The 21527-nt window shown below is 39.8% G+C and overlaps 1 protein-coding gene and 1 long non-coding RNA gene across 3 annotated transcripts in view; one reads left to right on the forward strand and one right to left on the reverse strand.

Annotated features, from left to right (window-relative positions):
• The window catches only part of FGF10 (fibroblast growth factor 10), an 83094-nt gene extending 70680 nt beyond the window's left edge, over positions 1-12414 (reverse strand). Inside the window, exon 1 of one of the 2 annotated variants that reach the window (XM_084628219.1) lies at positions 11601-12414. In XM_084628219.1, the coding sequence (XP_084484345.1) occupies positions 11601-11940 (340 nt within the window). In that variant the 5' untranslated portion in view covers positions 11941-12414. The remainder of the gene's footprint in view (positions 1-11600) is intronic. The other variant, XM_084628220.1, reaches the window with a different exon arrangement.
• The window catches only part of LOC311520635, a 31168-nt gene continuing 16850 nt past the window's right edge, over positions 7210-21527 (forward strand). Inside the window, exons 1-3 of the long non-coding RNA XR_014711648.1 lie at positions 7210-8107; positions 9351-9458; positions 15678-15752. This is a non-coding gene — a long non-coding RNA (uncharacterized lncRNA). The remainder of the gene's footprint in view (positions 8108-9350; positions 9459-15677; positions 15753-21527) is intronic.

The following is a 21527-nucleotide window of genomic DNA, read 5'->3' on the forward strand; positions in this document are numbered from 1 at the left end:
ATTCCTGGCACTTCCAGCAGCCCAGAATTGCAGGTAAAGTCTCCCCTCCACAGGGCCTTAAACTTCCATTTCCTATTAAACTGATCCATTTTCCATACATTAGAAGACTAACATACTACTTCAATACTCACTACAAATATATATCATAGTTGATACACATGTAGTTAAAATAGCTGAATATACAAACTAGTAAGGCTTACAGAATAAAGATATTTCATAACACTACACAGATCATTTATAAAAAAAAGATTCTTCTACTCCATCATCATATTAACCTGTCAGAAACTTTCCAGAACTCTGACATAACACATAAGTGTACTGAAGGACTGCGCTTCTTTTGAAAACTTTACTACACTTTAATAAACAATACACAATCACAACAGCATACAGAATATTTCCATTACAAACAAAAACAATGGGACAGTGTTAAAGTTGTGTGTATGGGTTGATCGTGAGTGATACGGGTTCTGTGGCAGTGGGGAACAGGCTTTACTCTTCATTTTCACACAGTATTTCCAAGTTTGTTCATTTTTCTAAAAATGAGTAGATTGTTGTAAAGAAAGTTTAATATCTTTGGAGTGCTGGCTACATTGCACTGAAAAAAATTCAACCCCTTAACTCTTCTAGCAAAGATTTTTTATTGTGAATGCTCTACGTAGCTGATAAACTTCTAGGGCAGTGTGTTTAAACCAAGGTGTTCTCTTTCAGTGTATTTCATCTCACCAGGACTCAGAATACTGAAGTTGTGACATCAGCTACAGATAGGAGGATATGGCAATAGTGCCTATTGTCACAGATTCTGGGGGAGGGGAACAATCTAATTCCCCATTGTGTGTGGAAGGACCAGAGACTACATAAATACTGGTTACCACTGGGTGGCATGTACAAAAGCTGCAGTGAAACAATTTCAGCCACATTACTCTAAGAAATTGTACGCGTCTTTTGTGGGTTTGTGACTTCACACATTCAGGGTGAGGGTTGTGTCTAATTAGCACAGTAGCTCGCATACTTTTAATTTATAAAGACAGTTATGTTAGAAGAATCTGAGTGACTGTGCTAATGTAATCCACACCTGCTTGGTGTGCCACTCTGTCCCCCTCTAGTGGCACCTAAACCAGCTAGAGATGGATGAGTCTGCTACAGCCTGGGCTAAGCAACAGTAATCTTCTAGCTCATGCAGTAGAGGCTCATGCATTAAGTTCCAGAGGTCCCAAGTTTGATCCCAGCCAACGCTGACTGGGGTCTGTCGGTGTTCCACTAACTCCTGCGTTGAGCCTCAGATAATTTTGAGTGTATATCAAAATGTTTCCAGACTCCTTCTCAAAACCTTAGTCTTGTCTACACCCAAAAATTGCACCAGTTTAACTAAAATCATTTTTACATCAATGTAATTAAACCTGTCCAAACCCCAATGTGGACACACTTACATTGGTTTACACCTGATTTATAATGATTTAGCTCAATTCAGTTAGTATGAAACTGACTATACCAATACCTGTGTTAATTCTTTGAGGATGTCCACTATGCACTAGATGTTTCCAGAAGCCTTAGGAGACTCAGACTGAGCTGAGTATTTGTGCAGTTAAAAAAGTGACATGCCTTATCTGCAACAAACCTGCCTCGTGAATGCACATTCCATGCCCTGCGCTGGCTATACGTCCGTCACCCTCCACACATACAGAGTTTGCAGCTGCAAAGTTTGTGTTTGTGTGTGAGGGGAGGGCGTGGGGGGGCTACAAAAATATTACCTTTCCCCAGGTTCTACACTGTCTTCTTGAGACTGTTTGATCATTCCATGGCAATATCCCTCTGAGCCCTCAGTGTGATGATGAGTAGGGAACAATACGTTTCAACAGCGGTGCTGGAACAGTTTGTATAATGGGGGTGCGGAGAGCCATTGAACCAAACTGTATATAATGGAAACCACTTCAAGCCATGGAATGCGGCAGCACACTCAGCACCTATGCACTTAAACTAAGAACATCTCCAGTCCCTTCAGTAGGATTTACCCAATAGTACATTTTCAACATTGCTAAATGAAGGCAAAAGAGAAAAATCACTCATTAAGGTAGATACTCGTAAGTAGCAACATATCTGTGCTCTTTTCCTATATTGCTCTGAAGAGGCTGTTGCTGTTATGGGGAGTGTCGTCTGACCAAAGGCAGTCTGCTTTTTTTGATACGTAAAACAGCTACAGTACATGCTAACAATCTATAATGGCAACAATGTGATTATGTTTATTATTATTGCTGCAGTATTACATTAATATAGGTACTGTCCTTTTTACACATATTCTGCATTTGTAGCCTACTACCATATTGAATCAAGAAGTTAATGGAATTAAAAATAAAACTTGATACTTTTATAAGTTATGTTTTAAGGTCAAACATCAACCACGACAACACACACAACCTCTTGCTCTTACTTGTAAACATTTTTTGTACTCGCACTTAACTGTAATACTTTGTATGCACTATAAGTCACCCTGGATGAGGGTGTCTGCTACGCAAATAAGTAGTAATACTGTAATAACCTAAATGAAAGTACTATTCCACATCAAAAAGTGTATTCTATTGATACAGGGAGTATCAAATTGTAAATTAAGAATGGATAAACTCACTCATTTCTGGGGACAGAACTCAGTTAATTTGCTCAGCTTCTTCTCAGTCACATTTTTGTTTTGAAGATGGGATTCAGTGTCCCAAAGAGACCTGTAGACCCTGTCACCAAATCCTTCTAGCTGTGAAAAGTTCCTAAGTGTGTTCAAAGCCTCCAACAGCTTGGAATTTGATTCTGATGAAGGTCCACCTCTGACAATCTCACTCTCTTGATTATCTCTTAGTTTACTAAATGTTTCCTCAACACAAGCTTATTTCTCTGGCCTTGCAGCAGCGCTCAGTAATTCTTCATTGATTAGCTCTCCAAACATGAGCAAATCCTCATCTAGTCCTCTTTCTCCATGTTGACCCGGAAGTGGAACATTGTTCAGGGCAGGGCCGGCTCTAGATTTTTGGCCGCCCCAAGCTCCGAGTGTGCAACTGCCCAAGCAAAAAAGGATGGCCAGAATGCCTCCCCTGGAACTGTGCTGCCCCGAGCATGTGCTTGCTTTGCTCTTGCCTAGAGCCGGTCCTGGTTCAGGGGGTCGTCAAACTCTTCAATATCCTCGTCTAGCACACCTTCCGCTAGCACAACATATTTACCTTTCCTGAAACAGTCGGAAATTGTTGTCAGCTTTACATCTTGCCATGCCTCAGCAACAAGATGAATGGACTCTAGCAAATTTACAATTTTCAAGATTGTCTGAACATCTATGTTAGGGTCCACATCAAGAGCAACAATAATCCGGTTTGCGTTAGTCTCTAAGGTTTCACTAGTACTCCTTTTCTTTTTGATCAGTCCCTTCATGTTCTTAATCACATCTTGATCCAGAGGTTGCATCAAAGATGTAATGTTAGGGGGGTAAGATTTCAAGCTGAATGTTTGTGAGAACCACTCCTTGGGGTGTGCAAAGCAGTTATCCAGGAAGAGGCATCTCTTAGGGTTCTGAGAGCGAAGCTGACGATCCCACTTTTTTAGCCAGCTGATGAAAATTTCACCTGTATCCCAACCAGTCGCTGAACTGACATAACTGAGGGGAAGTTTCCTGAAATCCTTTGGAAAGCATCTAGGTAATTTTACCTTCCCAATCATGAACAGCGGGCGTTTGTCATTCCCATCCAGTTACCCTGTCCTTTGAAGCTTTCCCTCCTTCTTGCTTTTTATTTTTTTTCTACATGTCCTCTGTCATAGAGCCTTTCAGATAAAGTCCTGTTTCATCAGCACTGTAGATGTCAGCGGGGAAAACTTTTCAGGAATGTGAGGAAGTTTTTCTTACTGTCACTGCTAAGCCGCTGGTTTATCCACCCACTGTTTTTTGCCGTGCTCTTCTTTGAAAGTGATATTGAAGCGTTTCTTCCATCTGGCAAACCAACCGTCACTTGCCTTAAATTTTTTTAATCCAAGTGAAGCAGCAAGCTGAAGGGCTTTTTCCTTGATTGTGGGTCCAGTAAGCAGTGCTCCCTGTGCCCTCTTCTCCTTGAACCATATAAAGAGAACCTGGTTGACATTAGGAGCTTTTCCTTCATGCCCACTCTTATGGCAGCTATTCGACTGTCCGTCTTCATATTTAGCCAAAAGTTATCCTTCTGCTTCAATATTCTGCATGCAACCAACCTGTGCAATTCCCACTTGATTGCAACTTGTTTTTGAGTAGCCCCTGGAGTGAACAGTCTTGGATAATCTGTACTTTTTCTTTCAGTGAGAGACTTCTTGGCATTTTGTCCGTTTTTGCCACACAAAAAAAGATACAATCTCACAAATGTTGCTCTTGTGCGGTGGCTATGTTACTGAGTGGACACTTCACGTTAGGGAAAATGTTCCCAGAGGAAATGTTGCTGGTAAGCAGCAGTTGTTCTTCCAAATTGTTGCTGCAAACAAGCATCTACTGTACAAGCATCAAGAGAAACACCATGTGGAAAACGAGGAAGAAATTAAACAGCTTTTTGTTTCAGCATGTTTTAATTTTTGAAGCTTGTCCCGTGTGTGAAAATTCCTCTTTAATCACAGAAGATATACAATATTGACAGATTATTTAGAGCTAAACATGGAAGGAGATAGGCTAAAGAATTATTAGCCTAACTATAAAATAAGGTAATGCTTTACTACTTACACTATGAATCTATCAAGCAATAATTGGATGCACGTGTTAGTAGCAGTAAAAAGGCATTGTCCAGTTCTCCACCTTACATGGGAATATACTTTAAGTGTTTTCTTTGATTTATGGTTCCAATTAGAACAGAATGTTCAAAGAAAGAACAAAAGTGACCTGATTTAAAAGCAAAAAGAGTGCCTTTAAAGCTATTGTTTTGCATGTGACCTGGCTCACATTTAAATTAATTGAAACTCACATTTGTGTAAAACTGTACCCCCTCAAAGAATTAATTCAGTTTTAATAATCCATTCAATGATGAAAGTGTACACACTTTTTTCCTTTAAGATTTTGGTGTTTATAGACAGAGATGGCTTTCCAGGAAACAGGTTGATTTCTTCTTAAAGCTTTGGATGGCATGTTTTCTGTCTGATTTCTTCTTTATTCTATATTGTAAAGCATCTTTGCTCATTACAGTAAGTTGGCACTAGCAACAAAGGCAACTAGTACTGTGAGAAAATCATTTTCCCAGTCCACAGAACCAAGTAATAAATACCATTTATTCAAGCATCTGAATAATAAGGAGCCTTAGACATTAAAATATTGGAGAGCCTTTTGCACTAAATATATCTTTGGGGTAAGAGAAGGATAATCTCTTTGTTAGCCATGCATAGTCTGACTAGTAATAATAGTGCATTTGCCAACATAGAAATTAAAGTATATTGGTACAGAGTCCATTTGTAAATCCTCCGTCCATTACACATCAAAGAAATTGTTTTTCATATCCTGGGGTGAGTGATGCCAATTTTTTATTTAATTCCAACAAGATAATATCTGCTATTAATATTGACAAATTTTGGAATTGTATAACTATAAGGAACACTTGTACTATTTTAAAGGCAAACAAGGTCAAAAAATGTCTTTAGAAATAAGATTTAAAAAAATACCCTGGAACAACACACTTTAACCCTCCACTTCTTGCTGCAACTGCACAGAATATTGATGACATTAGATTTGTGTGTAAACTGTAATTTTAATTCAGTACATTTTTTTGAGTAATTAAAGACTCTGAGTCTAGCTTCGGAAAAAAATGGATAGACTCTAGAACTACTCCCATAGTGGCTGCTTAATCTCTATACTGACTTTGTTGGCACCGTTTCCACCTCCTCAGCTGGAAAACTTTTGAGGAAAAACACAATATTGTGGTTCAGAAAGGATTTTTTTTCCCATTAGCACTCACGTGAAGGAGGTTTTATCCTGTTTGTGTTTAACATTCACGAATCTTCAATGTGATAAAAATAATTGGAAACAACCAATAGCTTATTTTGAGGAGACACAAAGGGTAGAAAGACATTGTTAGCAAATATAAGCTCTCTTTCAAAATGTAAGGCTCTGTAGATGAGTGAAAACTTTATTCCTACAGGACCTGATCCAACTCCCAGTGAAATCACTGGCAAAACTCCCACTGACTTTATTGGGAGCTGGATTGGCACACAAAATTGGAGACTCAAAAAGGGCATCTGAAAACATTTAAAATGCCTTCTTTCAAGATAGAGATTCTTACACTATAGTGGAACATGCTTGAGAAGTTTCATACTGCCTTGAGCCACATTCTACGGTCCTTACCAACTCAAGACTACAGAATCATCTTGTTGAAATAGCAGTGTGGGATATGTAAGCTTACTTGTCCTTGGTCTCATATTCTTCGTAGGTTCTCAGGGTGACCCAACTAATGCTGTCTTAGTCTTCTTTTGCAAGTGGCTATAAATCAGATTTATTAAGACAAAAAGAAAAAAAAGACTTCTTATAACTGTAAATTTTAAGAAATTTATGATGACGCTACACTATCAGTGTGGAGGGTCCACATGGTGGGAATGCAGTCAAGGTAACAGGAGAGTGTCATGTAGACATTAAATAATACAATTCCTTCCATATACATAAATCCCAAGTGTCTGTGCTTGTATGCTGATGGTTATAAATTATATAACTGAACTCCAGGAACAACCTAGACTTAAATGAGTTACCAGTTAAGTAATAAAAATGTATAGATTTCCTTCCCGGGAAACAAAAATATTTATTAGGAGGCAGTATATGATTTCCTGAGGTCAATATTTTTTAAAAAATTTTGAACTGTCAACAACATGTAGTAACTCTTTGTAAAAAGTGACACAAGGGAAATACATGAGCCTGGAAAGCAGTCTTTCATTTAAAAAAAAATATTGTTTAATATACTTAACCAACTCTGAAAGAATTAAAGTGATCTCATACAGTCTGTTTTAATAATATCAAGTATCAAGACAGCACTGTTTGCTCAATGTTCTAGTCTTCTATTTAAAGTTGCAGCTATCTCACTGTTATTTACAATCAAATTAAATGGTTTTATTACACCTGGGAACAGTTAAACATTGGCTGTCAGCTGTAAACAATTACAAGAGACAATGAAATTAGTAGATTTTTCTTAAATAGTCATGTATCCTTAATCTAATGTGCCACTGTTAACATAGGTGACATTGATGTAGATTTTCTTTGTGCATTATATATCTGATCCAAAGTTCACTGAAGTCAGTGCAAAGACTACAAGGGCCCACTGAAGTCAATAAGTAGGTATACTAGAAGATAAAATCTCATCTGCTGTAAATCAGTGTGATTCCATTGATTTAAATATAGCTGCATCAGTTTACGCTAGCTCAGAATCTACCGCTATGGCGTCAGCCTAATTTGAGTGTAAGCTCTCTGTGGTAATGGCTGTACCACCTCCGACAGTATGTTTTGTACAGCACTGTGCACATAGAGCCTTACTGCAAGTGAAAGCCCATGGGAGTGAATGGGAAACCTTCCATTGATTTCAGTGAGCTTTGGATCAGGCCCATAGATTTCATTCAGTAAATAAATACATACATAAATAAATAATCGGTCCAATTCTGCAATCCCTATTCTGGCTGCAGAACTTAATAACTACACAGTTCATATTTTACCCTCTGCCCTTGTTACTGCTATCCCAGTTAACATTCATATCTTCAAGGCCTTCAGGCAGTTCCCTCTGTCGTCAATTTTTTATTGTTTTTGACAGTGTAATACTAAAAAAATTTAATGTATATTTACCTTAGCCAACTCATCATAAATTATATGGGCCAAAATTCACTCTCCATTACACCTGCGCAATCCCACTAATTCCAGTAAGGTGCAACTGGGCCACATGTCTACACACAGGAATGCCTCTATCTTTACATATGCTAAAAGCTCAAAACTCTTCTTAGCCATCTCAGATGTCAAGTTATAGGCAATACTTTTGTAATTACTCAAGGCTTTTGTTTCACACATGCTCACAGTCACTGGAGAGCACTACAGCTGTTTTATTCACTTCTAGAAATGGACTTATCAGGAGCTGTAGCAAGAGGACCTTGCAGCTGCAACACTGAGGTAAGAACTAGTGCTGAGTGGTAGAGTTTCAAGGGCAAAGCTCTAGATGTAAAGAATAATAAAACAAAACCTAAACTCTCCTATTTATATCTAGTGACGGATATACTCCAGCTATGATAAATTATGAAAGCTCCCCCAGACTTCTTACAGAATAGTCATAATTCACCCGTTCCCGTTATCCTGGAGGTATGTAAAGGCTGAGGTAACAGTTCTGGTGTAATCAAGTTGGAAAACATCTGCCAAAGTAAACCTTTATTTAGTGCATACTATATAATATTTATAGAGCAAAGCTATGAATGCTTCTTGAGCCATTTTAGGAACTGGAAACTGAATTGTATTTTCTGAAGGTTTATCTTGACTTTCTCCGACTGCTTCTTTTACTTTATAGCATTTCACTGGCAAGCTGCCATTAAAACTGTTGTCTAATTACACAGCATATCAGAAGCTTGCAGCCCCATAGATAGCATTTTGTGTAGTATAACTGGATTTTAAACATTATCATCTGAGTGAAAGAAATTACTCCCCAGATTAACATATTTAAAAAATAAAGCCCTGTGTGTCAATAGCAATCATTATTTGTTTAGGGAAATGTGATTTTGGATGAGGAACTTATTTCAGAGGTTAAACACCCTAATATTTAACAGGCTACAATTTGATGGGCTCGTTAGATGACTTACCCCTTAGGTATGGCAGGAGTTTATTCACATGTAATTACACATTTAGACAATATCTTAATGATGATATGAAATACTTCCACTGACTCAGTCCATCTGGAGATTATGGTGGTGTTCTGATTACATAGCCACATGTTAAATTATGATTCACAGAACCTATGCTTTTCACTTACAACATTTTGATATGGATGTTCTTGAAATACAAGGCAACATAGGTGGGGATCATTTAACACAGTTGTGTGCTTTCATGAAGACATGTTAATTTGCATTGATATGTAGTTAAAGAATAGTGTAGATGTTTGACTCTTTTTGATCTGATAGCAAAAACTTAAATACTTACTAAAATATTATATATCCAGATGGGTTTGCTTTTTAAAGGTATTCCAATACTCTGCTTTAAATAACTGACTTCATTTAAGCACTCTCAATTTTTCATTTTGAAGAAACTGTGCCCTTCATTTACTTTATGTAAACTTTGCTGACAACAAGCTAGAATTATTTTGTAGTTCAGAATTAATGCTTGACTTACATCACCTGATGATTACCTGTTTTTTTCATTCCCTCTAAAGCACCTGGCATTGGCCACTGTAGGAAGACAGGATACTGAGCTACATGGACCATTGCTCTGACCCAGTATGGCCGTTCTGAAGTTCTTATGTGCATGGGGGAAAAAACAGGTAAACAAATCCATGTTTTATTTAATTTTTGGCACTGCGGACAAACATTCTGCAAATCTGAAAATATCTATGAAATGTCAGCAAGAATATTAACTGCTTTCTAATTTTATTATGTGTTGGGTGAAAAACAAAAAGACCTAAGCATAATGCCAGATGGATTAAGGGGAGTTGCTCCTACCTAAGGACTGTAGGATTGGAGCTCTGATCATGTGTATGTTTGTGTTTCCCTTTATTCTCTTTCCTCAGATAGGGACCCATCCTGTAGGCACTTACACATGTAGGTAACTTTATCCAAATGAATAGTTGTACTGATTAAAATAGGACTACTCACCAGAGTAAAGTTACTTGCCTGCATAAATGTCTACAGAATCAGGCCCTTAGTACTTCCCATTCCCTTCCTGAAGCAATATGCTCACACAAAATCTATTTACTTTACAAGTAGAGGAATACACATTTAGAAATACATTTATGAGAAGCACAGTACTCTGCTCTATTAAGAAACATGGTACAATAAAGGTAACAGCTAAGTACAGGCTAACCCATTGAAATGAAGTCTTCAGCATATGATTGTATCTCATAAAACTATTTTCTATGAAAATTAAAAGACTACATGGTAAAGCCAATCTGCTTTGACACCTAAAGCATTACAAACATAGGCTTAACACTGCAGAATTAACACCTGTGATAATATAAAATATGAAAATAAGTTGCTAGTTGTAGCAAGTGGAAGCAATGACACAAGAACTCAAATGAAAAAAAAAAAGCTTATTATGGAGGTGTAAAGAAAGAATGCAAGTACCGGAGAATTAATTGTAATCTTTTTTAAATATATAACATGGCATCCTGCCAAACCACACTCTGTACTTTACTTACTGTTTCAAGCAGCTCTCATTTATTTTTTAGTTTAGCAGGGCATATATCCCTAGGTATATCTGGATTTACACCTAAGACCAACCAGCTGCTCTTCACCCATAAGATCAGATAAAGTAGCTGTCTCAAACATTGGTATAGCAGGGGCTACCTTATCAACACAGGGATGTCTGCATTTAAAAGTACACTACAATGTATTGTGATTTCCTACAGTTCCCCCCACACACTTGAGACTATTCATTTTCTTGCCTGCACAAAAATTACATTTCTCAAGACTGACTTCCAAAAATATATGACCAGAGACACCATATTACTAGAAGCCTCATTGTATGGAGAGAAACGTTCACTCTGCGGGGTAACCTACAGCCATTGGAACAGCCTGGTGACTTTTACTTTGAAAATATTTCTTCTTTAAAACGCGATGACAATGAAATGTGTGTGAGGTCCGCATGAGTACAGCCCCAGATGTTTACGATGCAGTGGAAGTACAGCAGTGCTGCAATCTGAGAGCTTTCCGAAGAAAAGAGGACAACAGGACACCGCAAAGCAGCACATATGCTATTGACCACGCAGACAGGAGCATCATGTTACCAGAGAGAAGGCAGGGCAAAGACAAATAGCAGCGCTGGTGCCTTAAAAGTTAACTTCATGGGCTGCAATCACCCAAAACGCAGCAACATGCAGGGACAGAAATCAAAACCAGAAAAACACTTTTCACGGGATGGGGAGTGGAAGGATTGGGGGCGGGGGCGGAGGGCGAGAGAGAAGTAGATAAATCTTGTGGGGCTTAACGGGAGGTGGGGAATCAATGTATTGTTTTAAACCAGAGTTCACATCAAACCATTCTAATGACAGGGGATAATTGTTTTCAGACTCAGTAGAAAATACCCTCTCTCCACCCCCACCCCCCTTTACAAATCTTTCTAATTTGCTTTTCTGCCAGCCCAGGAAACCAATTGTGTTCACTCAAACCATTTGCAAAACAAATTTCTGGAGAGAGATGAGATGTGCAGATAGGAGAAGGATGCAGCGAGCAGAGTCCAAAGAGACACCCCCCTACCTCTCTCTCTCTCTCTGTCACCTTCCCAAGCAAGTGCTCTTGAGAACTAAAAGTTTGGATGGCGGGGGGGGGGGCATGTGAGCAAACGATTCACCGGTAGTGGGGTGACTGTCCTGGTTGTGTAGGGCTTTTCAGGGGGGCGAGGGGTGTGACGTGGATTGGGCTCCCTCTGGGCGCTCAGGTTTTAGGGGGTGCGGGGAGGCAGTACTTACTGTAGGGGCAGTTCTCCTTCTTGGTCCCGCTGACCTTGCCGTTCTTCTCAATCTTGAGAAAGTATTTGTTGTAAGAGTAGAGCTTCCTCCAGCGCACATCTCCCTGGAGGTGATTGTAGCTCCGCACGTGCCTCCCCGCACTGGCAGGCGAGGAGAAGGATGAAGAGGAGGAGGAGGAGGAGGATGAAGAAGACGCGTTGGTGGCCTCTGGGGACCGCATGTCCTGGCAGATGACAGACCCAGAAGACACCAAGAAGAGCAGCAGGAAGAGGCAGCCGCCGCTGCAGCAAGGCAGGTGGGAAAAGGCGGAGGCACCATTTGTCAGTATCCATTTGCACATTGTACTGAAACGCTGGGCGCTGGAAAATGTCTCATCAGAAGAAACATACTGGAAGGGTAAAAGCTGGTAAAAGGCAAGTGGAGAGCTGGTGGCTGCTGCTTCTGGTTAGAGCCCCCTGAGCTGTGATCTGGCCTGAAGTGAGTGCACCAACATCCATAACTCGGGACAAATCGCCTCAGAAGTTGCTGCCTTTTTAATCCTCCGAGTCCTCCCTCACGGAAGAAAGTTGGTGGGGTGTGTGTGTGGTGGTGGTGGTGGTGATGGTGGTTAATCCTCTCTCCTTTTACTCTCACCCCCCCTCCCCAACCTGGTCTGAGGCTTCCCCGTGGTTATTTCGTTCTCTTCCTCCCTCCTTTCTTTACCATCTTAGATGCAGAAAGGTCTGAAAAATAGATGACAGCAGAGTGAACAACGATAGCAACAATAAATAACGACTCGAACCCAAGGGGGGTACTGCAGGGGGTTTCTTGCCCCAAGCCCACACACCCTCCCCTCTTCCCCCCCCCCCCACTTGATGGCTTTTGCACCTTCTTCTGATTTCCCCACCCCCTTTCCTTGGCAAAGCGCAAGCCAGTTGTACAACTCGTCCCCTCTCACTGACAGCCCAGAGGAGGCAGTTTCTTTGTTTTGCTTTGAATCCTCCAGAAAGTACCAAAAAAAAAAAAAAAAAAAAAATTCCAGAGAGAGAGAGAGAGAAATCCCAACTTCTCTCCCCCGTCTGGTTGTAAACAGGTTGGAAGCTGTAGCCTCAGTGTATGTCAGTGATTACAAGCAAGAGGTGGGATGTGCCTCTGGTGGTCAACCCTTATTTGCAGGGGGTCGGGCAGCGGTGGGACATCTGAAACCCTTTTGCAGCTGGAGTGAGCAAATGCCTGCTGTGGAGGGAGCCTCCGGACGGAACTTCCTCCCAGTCTGCGGCAGAAGCAGCGGCAAGCAGCCTCCCGCTCGTTGCTAATTGCTCCTAAAGCGTTCTTCTCCTCCGAGTGCTGGCCACCAGCATGGCTTGGAGACTCATGCTTTACTAATTCCCCTGACTTCCAGGCTGAACCAATCCCCTCTAGGGAACCCCCCTTCTTTCCTTCCTTCTGCTTCTTTTTTTTTTAAAAATGCTTGTTTTCTAGCGCAGGATTTGATTTGATTTTTTTGGCAGTGAAGTGCTTGAGAGAACCACCTGGAGCTTGTTGCTGTGCTGACTTCCCCCACCCCCCTTCCTGGGCTAGAGAAGGGATCGGGGGCGAGACTGGTTAGAAGAATATAGTGAAGACAAGCCCTGAAAAGTAAGATTATATGTTGGTCAAGGAGAGTAAAAGGGAAGACACATAATTAGCTCCCTTTCCTTCCCCTCTGCCAGCTTCCATGGAGGTCTCGCCCCCCCTTTAATGTATCATTGATTTCTCGCTTCCGTCGCTGAAATAAAAAGTTCACACTTTAGCCTGCTCTTTCTTTTAAGCCTCTCAAGATTTATCTCCCCTCACCCTCCTGGTCTCAAATGAAATCGGGGATATAAATGACCTATGATTTCTAATTATTAACATGAGTCATTGACTGAATCACGCATCGGACTTCAAAGCAAAAAGGGGCTTTTATGGGGATTGCAAAATTTTCCTCATAAAATCTGTCTGAATGGGTTTCTGTGGGCTTTTTTTAAGCCAACAATTAACAGTACATCACACAGGGTTGCCTAAGTTGTTATACCTTAATAAGGGGCCAGGGAGTGCCCCTGCTCGTGCTTAAGGACAGTCGGTGCACAAGACATTAAACTGTACATCAGCATTCACCAATGCAGCATAATCCGTATAAAATGCAAGATAACGAAACATTATTAAGTAAGAGACTCGATTACAGAGGGAAACTGACATGTGGAAACAAAATGGGTTATCCTGTGCATAAGCATGGAACTTGTCTGAAACAGGCATAGTCAAAGGGAAATAATGCGGATCAATAGAATGCAATGGGAAAAACAGCCTCTGCCATTATATTGTTCATTTGGAATCAATCTTACGTTGAACAGCAGAAAATACATAAAAGACAAATAGTTATAAAATTAGATTGATTCATTAGGCTGGGCTCTTTAGTATATTGTTAACTTCACAGTAGAAAATTAGAAATGATTTTCTCCAATTTTGGTGTTTACTCAGTTGCAAAAGAGTCAGCTCTTAAATTTATGTGCTTAGATTCTGCGGGTGACATTTAAACAACCTTAAAAATGGAACCATTTAATGCTGGAATCAATATGTTTTATGATGTTGTTTATGTTACTTCAGAATATTTATTCTTCATATTTTCACTGTGGTAAAGGCTTCAGAAAATTCTCAGGCTTAATTTGATTTAAGATTTATTTTTGCAGTTACTAATCTTAAAGAGAAAAGAAAAAGAAAAAGTCTATTCTATAATGAATGGCTGACAACTTTAATGTGGCCACAATGTTAATTTCAATTTTCTAGCTCATAGTTTTATACCTGGGTTACCCACAATGTCTGAAAGATACGGTATAGGGTTTCTGAGGGATTTGTGTTTCAGCCAAAAGTTCAGCTGATTCAAAAAATTTAAAATGCCAAGTAATTAAAAATACATGTCTTTTAAATTGTACGTGTGATGAAACTATCTGATTATAGCACTTTGTGCTAACAAATGTTACAAAATGCAACAATTTTTTTTAGAGTTTCTCTGCACTGGGAAGAGAAAATATCACAGGAAGCTAAAAAGGCTTTACTTAAAATATTATTTAAAGCCTCACATCTGAATTTTCTGCTCACGTGAGAAATTCTACTTAGACTTATTTATAACTTCTGCTTGGTTGCATGAATGAAAAATAAAAATTGCAACTTTAGAAGTTTCATATTAAATCTGGTTCTGGCAGGTGCAATACTTAGTGCAGTACTTAAAACCACTACAACAGATAGAGTCCTTTTCTATACTGTGTGATGACAGGGAGGGCATTTACAAAACAGAGCCCAAATGAAAAGCTGACATAGCTTTTTAGATTATATCTCATTCCTTTTTCTACTTTCTGTATAGCCTTTCTTTTATAGCACAGTTGAATCCCTAAATACCCCACTACTTTGTATTGTTAGGTCACCTCTTAGGTTAGCCTGAGAAAGCCTGAGAAAAGTTCCACAGGAAAGATGCACTATTTAACGGAATTCAATCTGTCCCAATAGATTTGAATCACTAACATAAATGTATGAATGTAGATTATATCTCTGTAATGAGGCCTGAATCATTCTCAGTTACTTCAAAGGACTGAAATTCAACCTTCCTTTTTAGCAGCAACAATCAGACCTTAATGGGTTCCTTTATTAATTGTTCCACTGCTAAGTTTGAAAAGGAACTAACTTCAGTACAGGTCCTACACTAGAAGTGGTACCTACTACCTCTAAAACTGTTTCTTTCTTGCCTCCAAGCTCTTTACGATTTTCACATAGCTTACTTAGCGGCATTCTCAAACATTCAGTAACATTGACTCATCCACATTGAAACAAAGCAACCCCCCTTCTCAAAAACTTATGCAACGAGTAAAAAACATTTTTCAGGGTGATGTTTCGGCAGATCAACTTTCCTAAGAATGTTGGGGGAAATGAAGTACATACAGGCATTTTAATTGGAAATATTCATAACAATCTACTGGCTTCCTATGGTTGTATTGCATTTTTTTTCTTTTGATCAGTAGAGTTTTTTTTACAGAATGAATTGCAAGTGTTCCTGTAGTTAGATAAAATTTCATTTTTGAATTGCAGGAGTATCTCAAGGGTGGACATACTAGGCTCTACCTACTTTTGATTTCCCTCAAACTGTCATCCTTACTTGGTGTTGTAAGTAACTTCTATGTCTTTAAATTTGCAGCGTTGTCACCATCTTGGTCCCAGGATATGAGACAAGGTGGGTGAGGTAATATCTGTTATTGGATCAACTTCTGTTGGTGAAAGAGACAAACTGTCAAGCTCCACAGAGCTCTCTTCTTCAAGTAACCCTGAAAGGTTGGTTTAGGTAATAAACTTGTCTGAGGAAGAGCTCTGTGGAGCTTAAAAGCTTGTCTCTTTCGCCAACAGAAGTTGATCCAGTAACAGATATTACCTCACCCACCTTGCCTCTCTTATATGTTTAAGTGTTATTTTAGTCAGTTCACTCTGAAATACCACCAGCTTCCTGTGCAGACTTTGGACTGCTGGATAGTAATCATGACCATTTGCTGCTGACTGTGTAATTAGAGATGTGTATTCACCTTATTGGATCCAATCCTGCTCCCATTCTAGTCCATAGGAATTTTGCCAGCCACTGCAATAAGAGCAGATTTGGGCCAGTGATGTCATTGGTAAAGAGAGTGCTGCCAGAAATGATGTAAAGAATGCTACATGACAGCAATGATGCAAACAATGCAGTCTGTAGGCCAAATGCAGGCTGCAGAGTTCTACAACGTGGTATATGACCAATCCCACTTGTACAAAAGTGGCATGACAGGTAGAATCCACAAGTCCCAACATACAATACTCTGTCTCAATGTGAGGCAGGCCAGTCAGACAGAGCAATGCATGCTGAAACCTTTACACCATATGATGTACTCCCATAAACGAGGGCAGATGCAATCTGTGGCATTTTATGCAAATTAAGGTTTATGACAAGTCACCATTATGGTCTTCCTGTGAGCAATCTGCAATATAACAAAAATTATCTCTGTCCTTCTGTAGTGCTTTTCCACATATCTCAAAGTGCTTTACAAAGGCAAGCAAACATTATTATTCCCATTTTCCATAGAGTGTGAGGTATAGTAGAAGCTCAGAGTTACAAACACCTCGGGAATGGAGGTAGTTTGTAACTCAGAAATGTTCATAACTCTGAACAAAATGTTATGGTTGTTCTTTCAAAAGTTTATAACTGAACATTGACTTAATACAGCTTTGAAACTTTACTGTGCAGAAGAAAAATGCTGCTTTTAACCATCTTAATTTAAATGAAACAAACACAGAAACAGTTTCCTTACCTTGTCAAATCTTTGTTTTTAAACTTTCCCTTTATTTTTTAGTAGTTTACATTTAAAACACTACTGTACTGTATTTGCTTGTGTGTGTGTGTTTGTTACTGCCTGATTGCCTACTTCCAGTTCCAAATGAGGTGTGTGGTTGACTGGTCAGTCCGTAACGCTGGTGTTCATAACTCTGAGGTTCAACTGTTAATAAAGAAATTAAGTGACTTGCTCAAGTTCACAAAGAGTGAAACTCATTCCTATGCATAAGACCAGCACAATGCACCCTTTACGACCCACTTAATTGGGTTTTAAGTGATACACAGACCTTGGACACAGGCCCTCTGCACATGGGTGGATTTAATCCACAGTGAGTAAGTGGCAGAGATGGGAAAGAACCTACATATATTCATTTCTAGACCCATTCTCAATCCAGTAGACTGTAGTTGCTCATTGCTGTATACATTGCCTATTGCAATATAGATGACTGCCTGGGTAATATTACCTTTTGTAACACTTGAGCAACCCTTGAGTTGTTGCACACGCTTAAAATCTTCAGCTGAGTAACCAACACAATTCCATGTGTACGAGCAAGGGCTATATTAAGAGTTTTAACAGAGTTCAACTTGTGTTTGCATTTATCTTCCAAAAAAAGCTTGAATTTCTAATTCAGTCATAACCATGAAAACACATGCAAACAGCAAGTCTGAAATAAAATTGAGTTAATCAAGGCCTGACTCTGCCCTAGATCCATATTGCGGTATTGTAATGGAAACATAGAGCGTTAAAGAGAGACTGTCAGCTAAAAATCATATATATTGCGTAACTGTATTACTAGGAGCACCTTCGATGGATAAAATTGAAAGAATTTTAAAAATCCAAGATTCTGTTTGCAATTCGCTCAGCAAGGACAATGAAAACAGATGACTCACTTTTTCTATTCAGTCCTCTGGTCCAGTAATGATTCTATTGGAGTCAATAGTAAAACTCCCATTAGTTTCTGTGGGAGTAGGATTTGGCCAGTTGGCAATTTTGCTTTTCAGTTCTCATGCACTAGCACAGTGCTGCAATGTGGAAGTTGCAAACACTGAAAGGGGATGTTTAAATTCAAATAAAAACTGTTTTACTGAAATGAAAAATAGTTTCCTTAAAAACGTTCTAGGACATTTAGATTTTGTAAAAGCTCTCTCCACTCCTCCAGTTCACTTACATTTTCAGCTAAAGTCCCTGATAGTATTCTTAAGTATTTCAGGAACTGATAGCAATCTCTGACTTTACATCATCATTCACCAATATTGTACCATCTTCCAAAAAATGCAGGTTACCAGATCCAGAGGTCTTCTGAATTTGCAATGACAGATATCCAAAAGGGACATGATTTGGACAGAAGGCTTAACAGATTTCTTTGCTGCTGTCTGAGATTGAACCAATTTTAAATGATCTATTCTCTCGATATGCACACAAAACTGCCATTGATGGCAGCACATACTGAGAAGGTAATAGATCTCAAAAAGTGTGAACAAAAATTGATTTTTTGTTCTAGAGGGGAGCTGGGGAGGAGAGTGGAGAATAAGTCCTGGACCCTCCTATATCATAATTATCTGGCTCATGTTAGTGTTTTATATGTGTTTTTAAAGAGACAAATGTAAAATGCGCCACTTAAACTGGTGTGACTAGGGGATAGAGCAATGGACTGGGACTCATGATACCTGAGTTCTATTCCTGGCTGCTACTAGTGTGCTGGATGACCTTGGGCAAGTAACTTCACCTCTCTGTTCCTCAATTTTCCCATCTGTAAAATGGGGATAATGATACTGACCTTCTTTGAAAGTGATTTGAGATCGATTGATGAAAAGCTGAGAGCTAGGGATGATGATGATGATGATTGTTATTAAGGATATTGGGCAAAATGCCACTTCTCTTACTCTTGAAGCCAGTGGTATATATGCAGCTAAAGCCACCTGGATTTGGCACATCCTGTAGATTTATGAAATTTCCTTGTGAACTTCTGGTGCAAAAATCAATGAATGGATTGTTGTGATCCATAAAAATAGTTTTTCAAATGTGGCATACAAAGTAGCGTCAAACTCCATATGCTTTATTCCTTCCAGGCTCCAAGAGTTAGAGAATGCAATAGGATAGATGTGAGGATCCAAAGGGAGGAACCTGCATCTGCTGGTCCCTGAGTAACAGCCTCTGTGTTGCCAGCCACAGCAGACCAGCAATTGCCAGGCTGTGATCCTTGTGGTGCCAAATGCCACAGGATTTGTGACAGTCCATGGAGGGCCTGATTGGTAGTACTTCCAGGGTCTCTGATTGGTCAAGGTGCACTACTTAACTTCTTGGTGTCCCCTCCAGACTTATCTGTGCAATGAGGTGGATCCTCACATGGCTGCTATGACAGACTCTTATGCCTGCACCTTGGCTTTGGTTCCTGGCTTCCAATTCCCTCTCTGGCCCTACCCACTAGGCCTAACTGGTTCCACCCACTAGGCATGACTGCCACACCCTGTCTGTGACAATAGAATTGCTTAAGCAACATGTGAGAAGTGTGCACATGGCAGCATTTCACGGCATGTCTGCTAGTGAACATGATGCATGGGCTTTCACACCATTTTTTAGCCTCTTGCTTTACTCATGCTACAAGCTCCATTATGTAATAATATATAATAATTACTGGACCTCTGTATTGTGCCTGGTGTGTTTGTTTGTCACAAACGTATTCGCTAAGATGCTTGGACTCTGCACGTTAAGCAGATGATTTAAAAGATTGTTATTCTTCATAAGACGCTAATTATGGTTATTTTCCCAGTCTGTTTATGGTTATGTTATGTCTGGTACAGAAAGTATGGTAAACTTTGTAAAATAATATATGTATGCCACATAGAGACAATATCCATGTAATTTTTGTTTGATAAATAATGCTATTTTAAAAAAAGAAATTAGTAGGAAATTCATTCTAGTGGGGTCCAGTGGAACAGACTGCAGGACAGACCCCAAAACACTTAACTAGAGTCCCATAAATAGCCATGTACATGGGTTGAACTCTGACCAAGTTTGGTAATATTTTTCTGACTCTAGAAATGCATGCCGCAGCCAAATCTGTATACTCCAATCTGCAAAATCTACTTTAAAGGGCAGAATCTGCAGGGAGTTCTACCACCCTCAGAGAGTATATTTTCTTTTCTCTCTGCATACAAAACTCCCTCAAATATCGGCCGCTGAAGTCTTCCACTAAAATGAACAATTGGAAGCAAAATTGACAGACCCTGGACAGGATGGGCAGAAGAGGATAGTAGTGGCTCTGCAAGATGCTCCCTTCTGTCACCCAATCTCATATAAGCCCATCCACTCCAAGTCTGCAGCACTTGGGATCTGAGGGTCTGGGCGTACATGTTAGGGGTGGTTGATGGCTGCATCTTGTGGCATCACACACACACATACTTCCTAATGAGAGTTAAAGCTGATCGTCTCAGACACTGAGCCTTTTGTGTGAATTCCCACTCTCTCCATGGATATCTCAAGATCTATGGAATTTTCTCACAGATCTTGGGATACCCACCGGATTGGTGGGTCTTACTCCCAACCATTCCCAGAAGCCAGACCTATCATATGGAACGTTGTGATGGAAATTCGGTGTCATGAAAACCCTGGAGTGTCCTGTCCCTGTGCAAGTTTTTCCTTGCATAGGGATAATGTGGTCCTTCAGTATATCAGAACATATTAATTACTTTGAATCGAACATATAGTAAGCTGGGCTAACTCTCAGGATATAACTGAAGCAAGATTAAAAATAAAAGTAGATGGTTACATGAATAAGAAAAATACCTGTACTTTCACAAGCTTTTATACAAATAAAGTCCTGGTCTCTGAAGGGTGCTGACCATCTACAATTTCCTTTGAACCAAATCCAGATCCTCTTACACAGAGGGCACAGAGCTTGGCCAAAGATCAACATCTTGGCTAGGCTCCGTGCCTGCTGAGTGCTATCAGAATTCAGGGAAGGAGTTCCTTCTAGCCAGTGCTTGTGGAGCTGTCTGAAATGAAGTTGAGAGGTGGGAACAGCAGGCCAACACACTCCCCTCACCACAGACAACTGGAGTAGCAGACAGGCTCCCTCTTTGTTATTTCACAACTGTAGGGGCAGCTCACACATTGCCACAGAAAAGGCAATGAGTAGTAGTCAATGGGACTACTTCTGAGAATAAGCACTACTCAGCGTGAGTAAGGGTTGCAGAACCGAGTCCTGTGTTAATTGGGAAATGTGTAAAATAATAGGTAAGCAATGGACAGCCCCAAGTTTAATGTGTATCTATATTCTGACCAAACATCAGTGGGTGCAAGATCTGGCCCCTAAAGAGGTTCTATGCTCTTTAAAGGACATAGAACATAGTATGCTCTTGATACACTAGATTCTAATGGGGTGTGCATGTAAGTGCTGAGCTGAACCCCCACACCCCAAACTTCTGATCAATTCTTTTCACAGGTGTAGAATACATGTATATTCTCACCTACTATAATTTAAAGGATACTGGCATCCCTGCACAGCACCAAGTTTTAGTGGAGTCTACTCAGACATGTTTTCTGGTTTTGGGTAATCTGTATATCTGAAGACAACATCACACGC

This window comes from Lepidochelys olivacea, assembly GCF_965140295.1.
Source record: "Lepidochelys olivacea isolate rLepOli2 genome assembly, chromosome: 5".
NCBI classification, from domain to species: domain Eukaryota; kingdom Metazoa; phylum Chordata; order Testudines; family Cheloniidae; genus Lepidochelys; species Lepidochelys olivacea.